This window comes from Xiphias gladius, chromosome 18 (genome assembly GCF_016859285.1).
Source record: "Xiphias gladius isolate SHS-SW01 ecotype Sanya breed wild chromosome 18, ASM1685928v1, whole genome shotgun sequence".
NCBI classification, from domain to species: Eukaryota; Metazoa; Chordata; class Actinopteri; order Istiophoriformes; family Xiphiidae; genus Xiphias; species Xiphias gladius.
In genome coordinates, this window is record NC_053417.1 from 12,735,760 (window position 1) to 12,751,407 (window position 15,648).

At 39.6% G+C, this 15,648-nt stretch overlaps 1 protein-coding gene across 9 annotated transcripts in view; it reads right to left on the minus strand.

The window, feature by feature from the left end:
- kif1b (kinesin family member 1B) overlaps window positions 1–15,648 on the minus strand; it is a 60,747-nt gene that overhangs the window by 27,106 nt on the left and 17,993 nt on the right. For 4 of the 9 annotated variants that reach the window (XM_040152425.1, XM_040152420.1, XM_040152419.1 and 1 more), the window contains exons 3-19: window positions 12,872–12,948; window positions 12,539–12,718; window positions 11,540–11,608; window positions 10,921–11,099; window positions 10,034–10,145; window positions 9,430–9,507; window positions 9,268–9,333; window positions 8,619–8,694; window positions 7,967–8,045; window positions 7,705–7,847; window positions 6,985–7,026; window positions 4,999–5,132; window positions 3,356–3,435; window positions 2,676–2,751; window positions 1,158–1,237; window positions 613–719; window positions 220–303 (exon numbers count right to left, since the gene is read on the minus strand). In XM_040152425.1, coding sequence (XP_040008359.1) covers window positions 220–303; window positions 613–719; window positions 1,158–1,237; window positions 2,676–2,751; window positions 3,356–3,435; window positions 4,999–5,132; window positions 6,985–7,026; window positions 7,705–7,847; window positions 7,967–8,045; window positions 8,619–8,694; window positions 9,268–9,333; window positions 9,430–9,507; window positions 10,034–10,145; window positions 10,921–11,099; window positions 11,540–11,608; window positions 12,539–12,718; window positions 12,872–12,948 — 1,662 coding nt within the window. Of the gene's footprint in view, window positions 1–219; window positions 304–612; window positions 720–1,157; window positions 1,238–2,675; window positions 2,752–3,355; window positions 3,436–4,998; window positions 5,211–6,984; window positions 7,027–7,704; window positions 7,848–7,966; window positions 8,046–8,618; window positions 8,695–9,267; window positions 9,334–9,429; window positions 9,508–10,033; window positions 10,146–10,920; window positions 11,100–11,539; window positions 11,609–12,538; window positions 12,719–12,871; window positions 12,949–15,648 lie in introns of all 9 variants that reach the window. The other 5 variants (XM_040152426.1, XM_040152422.1, XM_040152421.1 and 2 more) reach the window with 2 other exon arrangements.

A 15,648-nucleotide genomic window follows, 5' to 3' on the forward strand; every position in this document is an offset into this window, starting at 1 on the left:
TAATTAAGACATTGCTCCGTCAGTGCTATAAACAAAACAAAAAACAAAAAGCTGCAAATGCCAAAAACAAAAAACAAGAACAAAAAAAAAAAAAACCCATTCTATGAAGTTATCTATTTTTATTAAGAAATCTGTCATCTTATATACCTCAGCCCACAGCCTACAAATATCACATTTAAAGATTATTTACAACTTTGTTTACAAAAATGAGTTATGTACCTGAACGGAGCTGGATCGCATCTTCAACACGCTTGCCATTGACGTAGGTTTCTGATCCCTCACAGGGCACCAGCATGACGATAACTACAGCAAAAACACACCAACCAATCTACAGTGACTCGTTCTGAACTGGATGTAGTGATTACTGCCACTTAGGGCATAATGTTTCCACTAGCAACAGAAGATGCATTAATTTCATCTGCTGTCAAAAGTGCCTAGGTTTATTTTTGCAGGTATTTACGGGCTATAGGTATCTGTCTGTCTTTAAATAAGAACAGAAAATTTATCTCTTTTTTTGCTATCAACACTGCTTAATTCATAAGAATCCACATATTCAATCCATACATAGGCGAAGGAAACACAAGCAGACAAACTCATAATATGGTGCCTCACCATCTCCATTGGCATTCCTCTCGCTGCGGAAGATGCAGTGCTCTTCCTTGATATGAGCACCACTTAAAACAATGTCTTGTCGTCTTTCAGCGTCGGCCTGACCCACCCTGAAACAATCAGAGGCTATTTTGAGAGAGTGAGCACTACATGGCAGCCATTTCGGCAAAAAGTCAGTGCCAGAACTTAAATGGAACCTTTAAACCATTACTTATGAGAAGGCAGCACTTCTAAAGCAATATAGGCTCACTACAGGCACTGTCCCCCTGGGTTGCGATTGTAACAAAATACTCAACAGGAATAGTCTAGAGAGGGGGCCAAAATGACAAAGAGTGGAGGAAAGTAACTTTATACAGTAAAAAAAAGAAAACTGTGATCTGTGGCAGATTTTAAGCCAGTTTCTCTGACTCTGAAAATAACTCTTGCTTAACATCAAAAGAGGAAAAATTAATTATAGAGTAGTTTTTCAGAGACCCCGTCTGGAAGAAATTCCAAGCCTTTCCATATCCTCTGCCGCATTTCAGTGTCATCAATCAAGTTTTGGTTACCTTGTAATTCCGTCTTTGATGTAGTAGAGCAGACACTCTGACATGAGAGGATCCTCATTCAGGTTAACCAGATGTGGAGTCTACAGATGACACATGAGAGGTAAAAAGTTTACCACAAATAAATTTCTAGGATTTCACTACTGTCATCAATATACAGCAGTACAGAAATTATAACAATATTAGAGATGTTTATAAAGTGGCAATAGTTTTCATATCAAACATTGCTGATGGCCTGTCAGTGATAAATGATCTGGTACATGAACGTGGACAGAAATGGTCACATTGACAACGTGCTGACACCTCTAGACTCTGATACATCACAGAACTAACAAACAAGGCTAGCAGCTACTCCTCCAAACCACCAACCTTTTTAGGGGAAAACACCCCATTAAAGTCTGTATAGAGATCGCAAGGCTTCTCAACGAAATGCTAAACCATGGAGTAGCAGTGAGTGAAAGGAGAGAAAAAAAATGAATGGATGACAAATGGGTGTGAACAAAAGGAAAAAACCTAACACACAACAATTAGCAGCAGGGAGAGAGGGAGGGGTCAAAACATGCCTAAAGAGGGATTAATTTCAAAGGGATGAATCTTCTGAAAACCAAAGCCGACCTAGTGACAGCTGGTGCTGAACAGTCAGTGATTAAAAGATAACAGATCTCTTTCTCTGTCACAGTTACTTTGCTGACAAGCACATACTAACACATCTACGGGTCTTTATGTTGCTGCCACACAGTGCTGCCTCTACTGGAAGATGCTGGAGAGGTAAGGAGAGCGAAGAGAATGTACCACTGCCTGTAATTTAATAAGCCTCATGACAGCAATAATAGATCCAAGCAGTTAAAGGAAAGGTTTTAATAGTCTACTCAGCCAAGTAACTGATTCAAACATAAACCTAAGTTGTCCAAGTAAAATTTATCCTTAAATGAGCTTAAATGAGAATCACTTACAAAATCAAAATCATAATATGACCCCAACATGTTAAAGCTGATCATATGCATTAGACTATACATCAAATATGGAGGGGAAAAGGGAACTGTAGATGTTCCACACAATAGTTAAAAAGTAGTAAACAGTGATCAGAAGTTTAAAAAAAAAAAAAAAGTGTAGATCTGGTCCATGGAAATAAACACACTTTTGATGTTAAATCAGTGGTAAAGACTTAACTAAACTCCTTAATTTACAGGGCTATATGTAATGCAGGAAAGGTGCTTTGTCTGCTCATTTACTTAAACAAACCTTCTTGGTGGGAAAACAATCAAACTGCTCATCAAATGGCCTTTCATCGCTAAGCTGAGTGTGTTAAGGAAGCAAATGAAGAGTGGAAAGACAGACAGAATGATAAAGGGAACAGATGAGAACAACCAGTGACTGTACAGGGAATGTTCTCATGGAAAAAGATAACATGAAAAACAAAAGTCAGAAGTGATGGCGGAAGGGTGTATATCACCACCCAAGGGAAATTTGACACAATTCCCCACCATCAATGTCTAGTCTTGTGTCTCATGTCTGTTCTACCTTTTTAGGAGAGAATACGCCCAATGTGCCTCCATCTTCACGGATTGCCACACCCATTTCTGCAAGCAAGGCCTCCCTGTAGCGAAGGCAAAACATCTGTTAACTCAGGAATAACAGTTAAAATTGAACTAAGTTGGAAGGCACTCTCAGTGTCTTCACACAGCAGGTTGCATACATTTTCAACGTTTTTTTTTTTTGCAGCAGTGAACTATATACTGTAACTCTGTACATTTATTTCCAGCAAAGACCACTGAGTTGATAAGAGGAAGAGGATGAGAAGTGATGGTTCTTAACATTACAGCAAGTGATTTGTGGTATAACAGGCAGAGAATAGCACCGCTGAGACTCACTGGATGGACAGTAACATGGTTGATGTCTGCAGCTACAGATGAGTGGATAAAGGGGGAAAAAAGGATGTGAGAAGGGTGATTGTGCAGCAGAGTGTGATGACAGAGAAGGGAAAGGAAATGGACAGAATGAGTGCAGAGGAAATGAGACAGATAGGTGAAGAAAGTGAGACAGATAGCAATGAGCGGTGAAAGGACAGAGACAGAGCAATGGGGGGCTGTATAACACTGACAGAATATACTGAGGGAGGGGTCGAGGAACAAATAGGACACACATCTCCCCCCTCAAGAGATAGAGATAGAAGTGAACAGACATCCTCTGTCACTGCTGACCTCTCCATGCGGATTGCCTCAGTCTTTCTCAGTTTCTCTTCCCAGGTTTCATTGAGCTCGGCAATGATCTTTTCTGATTCCTGAAAACAAGAGGCAAAGTGTGAAGAAACATAACCAGTGTAAGAAATCATTGACAGCAGTGTATTGGATGCAATATGTTTAACTCAGTAACAATAAGCCCACCCAGTCTGGATTCAGCAGATTTAGAAACTTTTGGGTCAGGTTTCAAGTCAGGGTAATATTATTAGTGCTACATCCAGCAGCAAGCACTAAGGGAAGCCCCTTCTATGCCATAATTGTGGTAAATACATATTTTTCACAACAGAAGGTGAAGAAAACCCAATTTTTTCGTGTCAATCAGGGTTCAAATCTCAATAAAGAAGAACAGCATAAAATACTGCTGTATATTATGGCAATTATACAATAACTTTATGAATTACACCACTGATAATGTTGCTTAAGACTATCAATCATATAGTACAGCCACTACACCTGTGCTTCATCTTTTAAAAGTAGTGAGGTATTTGGCCATCTGTTGCTCTGGATGTTGATATATTCTGTTACATTTGTTACTGTAAATGTTAAATAATGCACTAAAATACCTTAACACCAATGTCAATATTACGTGCATCACTATTAAACCAATAAGACTGGATCTATTTTGGTCCAATTTCCTTTGTATCTGCGTTGGTGCTTGACGTCACTTGATGACAGACAGACCGGGCACCGTGGTTGCCATGGAAACAGTAGCTCGTCATGGCTGGTTGTTAAAATCCTACGTGCAACCTTATCAAGAGAGTGAGAGGTCTATTGCGAGAGTGAGAGAGATGAAGCTTAGAGGCCACATGAGGACTGATAGGCAAAATGGGTTTTGAATAAAGGCAATGTGTGGGCTAGGCAACAGCCATCTTGACATTAAATTAACTTCTAATTTACTGAACAAATATTATACTGCGTGTACTGGTAGAGCTTTTATTGAACTTGGTATGAATTTCTTGACTTTTAATCAGTTTATCAATCTAGTCACAGATATTTCAGCATTTTGGAAAAATCAACCTACTACAGTCACAGCCCTCATACTACTGTGAATCTTTAAAAGGCCCATTTCTTCATACGGTTTAACTCAAACAATGTGACAATTATTGAAATATTTTAATTAACAATTTTAGTATGCTACTATTATTATTGCAATATCCAACAACAAGCACTAAAGGAAGCCCCTCGTATTCCACAAACTTGTGGTAAAGACACATTTATCACAGCAGAAGGTGTAGAAAACACCGTTTTTGGTGGCAGATACAGAAGAACATCCAGTGGAAGAAATAAATTATTAATCAATAATTAGGAGTTTGTATTTGTCATTTAACAATATTTCAATAGTGTTTGAGGATTCTCCTTTTTTTTTTTTTTTAATTGATGCACTTATGACTGAAATTTTCATTTCAACAAATGCATTAACATTTACAAGCCAGCCTGTTGCCCCACATAGCACTACACAAGTCAGCTTTTAGCTCTTCTGAGGGTATGTTTGATTGGCATAAAGAAAAAACTACAAGTTCTACTTTTTCAAATCTCTAGTAAGAAACGAAAGAACGTAAAGTTTTAGCAGAGTGAAAGCTGAAACCTACACAGCCCTAGTTTACCTTGAGCCTTTCAATGGCCTCCTCTCCTCCAGGTGTGGACATGATGCGCTCTTGGATGCTGGTGACCGACTGCAGGCCCCCCTGGCTGCACAGTGAGCCAGAGGATGGTGAGGCTGTCAGGGAACCAATAGGGGCTGTGGAGAAATGGCCAGGGCGTTGGTTCTCTGAGGCTACCAAGTATCTATGCTTATTGTTCTGAATGTCTTTGAGGTCTAAGCCAACAGCAAGAGAAAGAGAGAAAGAGAACAACACAGATAGGGGTGGGGTAGGCCCAGGACAGGGGGAATAAACCACATAAAATGGAGGAACCAAATACCAAGTAGGAAGAGAGAGAGGAGAGAAGGAAATGGGAAAATAGAAAGGACAAAGGGGAGGGAAGACCAATGTAAGACACATGTTTTACGTCAAAGGGTTAAGACAAACACCCAGCATAATGGTCAGCTACAGACAGCAGCAGTTTTCACCCCAGCTAGTCTTCAACAGGTTGTTCACCCAAACTGTTCAACTTCCAGGGAAAATCCATTAGATTTCAATTTACACGCTATTAGAGTCTTCAGGTGGCTGATTTTACATTTGTCACAATTACAGTGCAGAGCAACTAACTCTGAGCACCTAATTTCTAGTGTGTACAATTCTAAGGAACGGGAAGATGTCATTTTGTCTTGAACTCTAACGTGAATGAAAACACACTGTGTGGAAACTGCTATCAGTGTATCAAATACAGGATGAGAGGGAGATGGCGACTGCAAGAAAGACCAGAGGGAGGACAGATGAGAGTCGTTGACACATGCTGCCAAAGTTCAGCCTGCAGTCGGGTAGTTTGATTCACCGCACACATACACACATACGCGTGCACTCAAACACCCACTATGACAGAGCCACAGCAGCCTAACTAAAGGTCAGGCAGCTCATATCAATATAATGTCCTCAAGGACCTCTGAGGTAACACAGACTGTGCCCTCTAAGAGCCAAAAAAAAACCCCCAAAACCCCCCCCAAAAAAACAACAACCCCAAAACCAAAAAACAAAGGCTAATAAAAGCAGAGTTTGAGATACAAATGTATACAATTACGCTTTTTATATTCCAGAAAAACAGTGAATGCATCAAGACCCAAATGTTGATGAATTCAACTTAACTAGCACATAGTGGGATACCAGCAGCAAAATGTATGCTCTTACCCTCCACATTAGGGTAGAGTAGGTGAACATTGACTTTTGGTCAGAAACACTTGACAGTTTAAGAGTAATTTCACAGAATATTAGCGCAAAGGGCGAGAGAGAAGATGTGTTAGGGTTATCTGACAATACAGCAGAGGGTACACTAGCAAACTAGCTATTCTATACAAACTATTATAAACACATCAAGTTAGTCAAGTCTGTATAAATACACCTGTGGTGTAGCTACTTAGAAAATCAAAATCATGCACCTGTCTGTCTGTAGCTCTGAGCCTCAGTGTGAGAACTGAGAAGTGGCATTCTAAAGCTTTGAGCACTGTCACCTGCAGCAGATGATTAGTAAAAGAAAAACAAAATAAAAAGCAGAAAGACCACTCGCAAGAGAAGAAGCTTGAGAAAGTGAGTCAAAGGCTGACATGATGAGAAAATTATGCCGATGCGTTTGGGGTGGGGAAGACAGACAAGCTAGTCTAAAAGTAATATTTCTAAAAGGTATATTCTAAAGTAGATTGTGATACATTTGGATAAGAGCCTGCAAATAGCTGCCTCACCTCCATCATTCTGAAAAGTGACAGAAACACAAGCGCAAAGCATGCTAACCTAGTTGCATGCTAACCCCTGCCAGAGCAGCACACCTACGGAAGCCTTGCATTTCTGAGTTTCCTTCTATTAAGCTTTTGCTATTTAAGCATTTACATGCAAAGCTGGTAGCAGATTTAATATACAGGTAATGGGGTCATAAGCAATGTTAGCTATTATTAATAGGGCAAATAGTGATACACAATGCATGACTACCACACATATACACACATTTGATTCCACTTCCTGGGCAATCATCCCCCATAGGATCAACTGAGGGGAAGCAGGAAAAGATGAGAAGGGTCAGAGATCAGCACCAGTAGAATGGGAGGAAAAGGTTACAGTCATTTCTTAAAAGAGCTCGTTGAGAACGATAACGAGGATGAGAAGAAATGGCACGGAATGACTTGTTAAGTACCATGTCATTAGGCATGATCTGAGCAGGCATTAGCTAATAGGCAGGTTATTAATCACTTCAGATATTAGAAGTTATTAATGGGTATATTATGTCTCTAATTGAGTAGGCTATGAGCCATTACTCTTGTGTGCAGCAAATGAAGTGTGATGTTTTAATGTAGCTTTAAACTACCCTGTGTGTTGTCGGTCATTATCAGTCAAATATGACTATGTACATTTTCATTATATGATTTATAAGTACTTTTGTACAGTATACAACCTTAAATATTCTATACATTTAGTGTTATACAGTAATTATCATACATAGTACATAATATGCATTTTACCTTTTACTCTGAGAGGATACATAATAATAATTTTGGTTTTGTACTATCAACAAGTACAAGAACTGCTATGGAAACAAAGCTAGATGGCTGAAGGAAATGAGACAGTGATAAAGACAGAAAATGTTGCAGACTTGTGGTAGGCCCTGAAAGAGAAGGTAGAGGCTGTGTGGCGGCAAGATATGGCTAGCTGTGATAGCATAAAACTCACTGTCCAGGATGTCTCCCAGGCCCTGGGCACGGAGCAGTTCCTTCAGTCGGGCCACTTCATCCTTCAGCTCACGCACCAGCTTATTGTTGGGATCCTCATTGATGACAGCATTACATTTGATGTTCTTGGCTCGGTCAGCATAGCTAAAATTCATGATAAACTTTATTTGGAAGGGCTTGAAAATCTTGATAAACTGGAATGCAAACAATTAACTGGAACTATTTTTGTAAGTTATTATCTATGTCCTGAATGGAAACTTTACCGGAGTGTGCTGAGAGTTTCATCGTAGTTGATATCTGCAGGACTGAGGGCAGCTACCATAGCTGTTCTAGAGTTTCCACCTGACATCAAAAGATCAGTAGAGAGGTCAATTATATGACAATGTGTGTCAAAAGCCATTTTTCTGATATACTGTATACAGACCTGAACAAGACTAATATCAGATTTTTTTTTTTTTTGCAAAATACAATTGGATTTCCATTGTACCGTAAAGTGAAAATGCTCAGGACAGAATACAACACTACTGAACCAAAAATGAATGCTGAATACTAATTCCACTAATGTAAGACTTAACTCTCTTTAGACTACATTGCTATGTACTACATGTGCCATCTAAAACTGAAGACACTCTGTACACCGCTCCTCCACATGTCTGAACCAAGGAGATGGGTGTACTTGTCTAGTTTGGTTGAAATACTGTCTGCTGACAGTGTTCTTCTTAAATTTGCAGAGTAATGTGCACTAGCTCTAGTCATCTTTTTTTTTTTTTTTTTTTTTTTTTAAATCTCTACTTCATATTACAGGATAGAGATGGTTAAATTTTTCTTGCTGTCCAGGAATAAGGATTCACATACATACATTTCACGATTTGCCATCTGTAAAAGATATTTATCAGGTGATATTAATGTTCATACCCAGGTTCTCCCTCAGCAGCCATGTCAGAACCGAGTCTCTGTATGGGATGAAGTCAGACTTCTTCTTCTTCTTGCTCTGCAGTAAACAAAACATTTATTTGGCTGGCAGTAAAAAACTGACAACTAATGTAAGGCGTTTTGTTTTAACGCTGAATATTAGGGATGGCAGTAAAGACTTAACAATGTCAGGATGTAGCATGACAGATCCCTCATAAGTAATGGACAAGTGGTCAAGTAAAATGAGTACAGGCCTGATTTGATGCGCTTTTGCTGCTGTGCAAGGATTTTATTGTGCATGGTGCCTAAAAGCACAGCACTTACATAATAAATTGGTTGTGGCAAAACATTGTGCAGCAACTTCAACATTGCAGGTGGCAAAAGGATGTCAAATCTGCCTCATGGGAGATATCAAAGGTCAGTAATTGAGCTGTCAAAGGGTTTACCTTGCTGGTACAGTTATCCTGTGTAAGCAAGCATTACAAGGAAAAGAGAGGAGAAAACAGAGGGGCAGACATTACAGCATGCCAGGCTACAAACATTAATTCCTTGAGAAGACAGGGTGAAGCTGTAGAGGGTAAGAGATAGGCTGAAAAAGAAGAGGAGGAGGAGGAGGAGAGGAAAGAAATAGAAAAGAGCATAAAACACTTACCACTTCAGCCAAGGCTGAGATAACCTTTCCTAACGTGGTGAGAGATTTGTTGATGTTTGCTCCCTCCTGCAACCAGACAAAAAAATATTATTCAAGAGCCATCAAGGTGATCCTAGTCAGCTGTTTGTCAATGCAGCTGCTGGGTGATGACGGGAGTCTTACCTTTAGCCTGGTACCCTTAGCTCCAGTGGAATCTGCTCGTTCACTCCCTGCCAAGTCTACCAGACTAATTTTACTGACCTGATCGGAGGGGATAAATGTATTTTAGATGCATCAGGCTTATAAATAATGTGCATTTGAATGATAAACTGAGAGAAGATGACAGTATTACTAAAACAATGACAGCGAGAAGTACCATATACTAAGTTGACAATGTTTTCAAAAACTTTCAAATAGTTGACAAACTGAACTGTAAAAAATTTGGAAGATACTGTCAAGTGAGATGCAGCTAGGCAGTAAAATCTGATAGAGTGGCAGAATACAATAGGCATTGTGTTAACAATAACACAGATGTCTTTGTCTCTTTGCAGTCAGAGGAAATGCTAAAAGTCAAATCTAAAATGGCTCTCTTCTTTCCCTCTCTAATCACCACCGACAGAGGACCATAGGAGAAATCTTAGCCAAAATCAAACAAGCAAACTAAAAAATGAGCTGAGAAAAAAATAGTATTAAAAAACACCACTGAAAAAATTTTACATGGTTAAGTGTGAATAGTTCACAATCTTATTTAAGAAACAAAGTGTCTGTCTTTCTAGTCTCTTCTGACCTTTTCTGTGGAGAGGTCTGTCTCACTGTCATGTTTCCTCTGTGTGAAGACGATAGTGAAAACAGCATGGGACCTGCTGCTGGTCTCATTCATGTTGGTGGCAGCCACAGTTCTGCAGGTTAGCACATACGGCCATAGTTAGGGAAATACAAAACCATATGGATTTATAACATTTTTCCAAGCACTTTAATCATTTTTCCCTATAAATTATTCAGTATTATTAATAGTATATTCTTGGTCTTGGCTATTAGTGGAGTTATCATCACTATGTTTTACGCCCATTAGAGTGAATTGAGTCTAAGGGATTACTTTGTGTGGTCGAGGTGGATAATACTGTGAGGATACCAAACACAAATACACAAGGCGCACTCGGGGATAGTCACAGGGGAGATACGGGCTTTACACGCCATGTTCTAGAAATAAGCCTTCTGAGTCAGCACAGGAAGATTAAGGCAGGGTTCACTCCTCCCCACAAGAGCTCTCGTGACATAGACACACACAACACATTGTAAAACATACACATACATATACATTACATGCACTCAAGCATATACAGATATTTCAGTGAGAAATACTCACTACCTGCAATAAAGAATCTCAGTCATCCAAGTCAAGCTTGACGTGCTGTTTTATTAAAACTTGGGGAAACAACACAGGGAAATTGCTGATGTCCTAAATAAAACTAGCCATTACTTGACCAACACTAATGATCAAGGAAAATAAATGTGATGAGAACACTTCCTGATTCCTAATCATTCTTATCTTGCCAGCAATTTTCAGCCTACATTCTTCTGAGAACGTGGGTTATCACAGCATCACACCTGTCACCGCTACTATTACTTCCTTCCCTTCCCATGATCTCAGCGTGATCCCAGGGCTGGGCTCACCTGGCCTTGTTGCCTGCATCCATTAGGTCAGCAATGTCTGTGTAGGAGGTGACAGCTAGTTTGGACAGGTCCTCTACATAGGGGCCCAGTAGCGGGTGTTCTCGCACTCGTAGGTTCCCTTTGTTCTTGGGGTTGAGCAAATCTCGCACCCGCTCACAGTAGATCTCCATGTAACTGACCTAGAAAAAATTGCAAAAGTAAAACAATATCGGTTTAGATGCCCCAGAGCAACAGCGTAAAGCAGTATTACGAGGCTGAATAATATAATGCAGGTCTGCACGATGTACTGTAGATATATTACTATAAAAAAGGATATTCTCACAACATGTTCATTTTTGTTTTTACAGCATATCTACAATATATATATAGATATATATAATCTACAATACTGTGTTCTGAGACCTCCCTTATTTCCAGTTTGAGAAAAAGTGTATAATTTAACAAAATAATCAGAAGGAATATGTTGAGAAGCGTCTTTGAAGATTCAGCCAAAATATGACTGATGTCTGACTATTACCGGATACACTGTTAGGAGAAGGGTAGGAGTGATTCATTACAAGAGTAAGAGGTAAGGGTTAACATTCGGAGATTACAGATGCCAAAGCAGTCTGAGACTCACCTCTACTGAGTAGGAAAGCTCTTCTTTGTTGCAGTCCTCATTGATTTTCTCAAATAGATCTTCACAAAGCTGAGAGGCAGAAAAAGAAGACATTTTAGTGCAAATTAACAGTATGTGGAAAGGTGAAAGGGAGAAAGAAAAGGGGAGAGATCTGTGGATCGCATAAACGTAAATAGGATACAGAATTTTTGTACAGATGGTCAACACTTGCAGGGGATGTGTTGTTGAACTGTGGGTCAGAAAAGGGAAATTATGTTTGGATGTATTCAAACCATAAACATTGTGAAATTTTAAAGCTGATTTTGAGTACGCTTTCATCCAAAATTTAATTTCCAAATGTCGAATGGTAAGGGCAGAATGAGTGGTTGAAGTGATGTTTCTAGTTCAGATGTTTATAGCATTTGGTGTCATCAGCATAGAGGTTAAAGAAAAGACCATTACATTAGATGATCTGATCCATAGAAAACATGTAGGGGATGAAAGGGAGGCGATCAACTACCTAACCTTGGGGTAACACATTTAGAACCAGGTCAACGTCACACCCTACCTAATAATGCCATTATAATGTCTATCATATCAATAATGTCTAAATTAGAGGTGGGTCAAAAATAAATAAATAAATAATCCAAAAAGTCATTTTTACAGCAAATCATAGGCTTTTTGTCATATTTCTGGTAGGGCGTTGGTGGTCTCAGGGATGTACCATGTTAATACTGGATCCTGGGTTTTAATCTGGCCCATGTTCCCCTCTCTATCCAAGTTTTCCTAAACCAAGCTGTGGCTAAAACAGTAAGCAAGCAAGGCCTTAAAACAGCTGAACTGAGATAAATGAGGATAAGGATATTAAGCAAGGATTAAAGTGAACAGGAATAGCAAACATTACGGACTACAAGACAAGAGGCTGCGTTAGATTGTACTTAAAATACAGTGGGAGAAGTCAGTTTCTTAATCACTGCTATGCAATTCAGTAAATTCAGAAAGATATGTTGTAGAACAAACCATGGGAATGATTCCTTCCTGCCCCTCCTCCTGCTTGCCCATCATGGTGTAGGATTTACCAGCTCCTGTCTGGCCATAAGCAAAGATGCAGACATTGTAGCCCTCAAAAGCATGCTGCAGCATTTCTTTGCCAATGTCATTGTACACAAGGTTCTGTGATGCAAAGGAGGGGTCTTCCGGCTGTGGGAAAGACAGAGAAATTACTTAAAATGTATAGAAACTCATGGTATTTTCAACTGACAATATATGTATAATCATATTTATATTTTATGAATTTATCTTCTCATTTGTTATTACACTGGACAGTGAAAAAGAGAAACTTTTCAAACTCACCGTAGTGTGTGACCAGTAGGAGTAATCAAAACTGAAGGTTTTTGCTGGTTCCTTTGGGGCTTTGGGGTTGATAATAGCTGCGGGGGAGGAACAAAATTAGTAATCTGGTTGATAACATCTGGTGTGAATGTGAATATGAGACAACAACTACTCCTATGTTCTTTTAGTTTCATTTTAAATTCTTCCTCAAGTTAAAGGTATAGTAAGCGATTCTAATCCAATACAGTTTTTGTCAAATTCAGTGAATATCTCCTCATGGTCCACCAGCTGTCCGTTCTGTGGGTGCACTGAAAAAAAAATAATCTGGTGTTCCTACACAGCCCTAGCTCTGTAAATGGGAAACAAACAAAGAGGCTCGGACCAAGTCACACAACACTATTCCAACCAATCAGCAACAGGGGGCGTTCGTGCTCATGCACAGGACAAGGGAAAGTAGAAGAGAAATGGGGAGATGGGGCAAAGGGGGTAGCGGGAGCGAGAGATGGCAACGGATAGTGCAAATTTATGGATTACCAGGGGAAGGAGAAAGAGCGGTCTACACTCTGCCACCAAACCGTGTGGAGTTTTGAATGGGACTGATTGGGACTGCAAACGAGAGACCAGCGGTAAGTGCACGAACGGAACGTCTACCAGGAAGCGTATACTCGACAATATAATCACTGGCCAAGGAACAGCCAAAGAGGAGAAGGTCAGAAGAGGAAAAACTGAAAAAGAAGTGCTATGATCAGGCAGGGGCAAAGAGCCACGTTAACGTCGGTGAGGCAATAGTGGAGAGACCTCAGAGAGTTGAAAGGCATGAAGATTGATGTGAGGGTTGCTCTGTTTCTGTTTGACAGGTGGGTAACAATAGTTTAGCTATGTTTTACAGAGCCAGTAGGTCAGTATTGTTTTGTCCCGTTTGCTAATGCTTGCTGGTTAGTCAGCAAGCAGGTACCGTTGTCACACTTGTGTGTCTGGTAATGTTAAATTACTTGCCCACGGATATTCAGCATACTTTCTAGTTTGCCAAGATATGGTGTTGGTATGAAGTTAGCTATAGTAGCAGGAGAGTTGCTGATGTGCTGGCTCTGGGAAACCGTCGCGTCCTCTCTGCATGTTAGCTTCGCAGCAGCAACTGTAGCCACAGTTTGCTATCTCATTGTTTGCTCTATATTATGGTATTTGTCCATAAAATGTGTAAAGGTTCCATAGCCACAAAGACCTAAAAACACAAGTGGATATTTTTTTGAAGTGATGCATAATTCGAAATGCATCCAGGTAACGTTACCTTCCTTGTTAGCTTAACTAAAAAAAACCCAATGTCCTCTCTTCTGTCACTGTAGTTTTGCAAAAACAATCTAAACAACTAATATCTTGCTAGTTTTACTCTGTTTTGTTTTGGTTGCTGTGTTTGTGTCCATGTTGTTTGTTTGATGACGTTTTATATAATGAGGTTTGTTTGGCTTCAGCTATGAGAAAGAGTATCCACTTCCAAGCCGTATAAGATGCTTTGGATTCCGCCATTGTGTCGTTGCCTTGGCAAAGTACATCCAAGAATTTGGGAGGCGGAGCTTCCGAAAGAGCACTGAAGGGAGGGGTGTATTTTTTTTTTGCTGTTGAGTTCAAATATCAACAGTCTTTCTCAAGAATCGCTTACTTTTCCTTTAAGTAATTTATGATATGACATCTTTTGAATTACTGGATTAAATGTTTAAGTAACTTCCTTCTACCACAATGAGGTATCTACCAAAAGTAGCCTCTATGCAGTCAGTTTGGATTATGATAGGGGACCTTTAATAAAAAAACACAAGTTTCTATCCTTGCTTTGTGGTTTCTTTGCAAGCCTACTGCTGCCTACTTTTTTTTTTTTTGGCTCATTCACTTTATCTTGCTTGCAAATTTCCTTTATCTCACTGTTAAATCAATTCATTGTTTAAAATTCAGTAACAAACAATAAAACTCCCATTCATGTATTTCTTCTAGTCCTTAAACACAGCAGAAAACATTGCATCTTAGCTTCACAAATAACACTCTAAATAGTTTATTAACTGTGTGCATTTAGACACTGATTATTTTTTATCATGGTTGGCAAATAGTGGGTCTTTTAAGATCCTGTTCCTCAATCAGAGCACAAACAGTGATATATTTGGAACTGAAAGTCACATGAACCAGTGGCTGATCATGAGCCACTGGCTTTTTTGAGAAGTGCAAAGTTTTACCAAACATGCTATCTTTAATCAGTGTTTTAATTCATCATGTGCACTGATAACAGAACAAAATGACAAACAACATACAGTTTGAGTAATAACACATGAAGCCTACTCCTGTTGCCCCACCTTCCAATTTTATCTGCAAAGGGCTTGACGACACAATATTTCCGCACTACCCAGCCATTCCCTATGGCCACACAGACATTTCTTAATGAACAAGAATCTGCAGCCATGCCTGGCATGTCATCCCTCTCAATCATGCTTGCTGGCCCTTGGGACTAGTGGTCAATCTTTCCACACACTGCACTGGATATGTGACAGAAAGAGAGGAGCAGACTAAGAATTTATTGTAGGATATTTGTAGATATCTGTACACCAGTTGTTCCTCATATCCCCCTCTTAAACAAACTTTTATTGACTGAAGCTGCCTTTTATCAGGACAAATGCAGAGAGTTCGCTCAGGCTAGACAAACAAAGGCATACCTCCATCTTTAGAAATGACGGGGGAGGTGGAGAGGAAGCATAAGAAAGACACTAGTGAGGGGGGAAAAAAAAAACTGTTTGAGAGACTACAAGTAATGGGCGTGT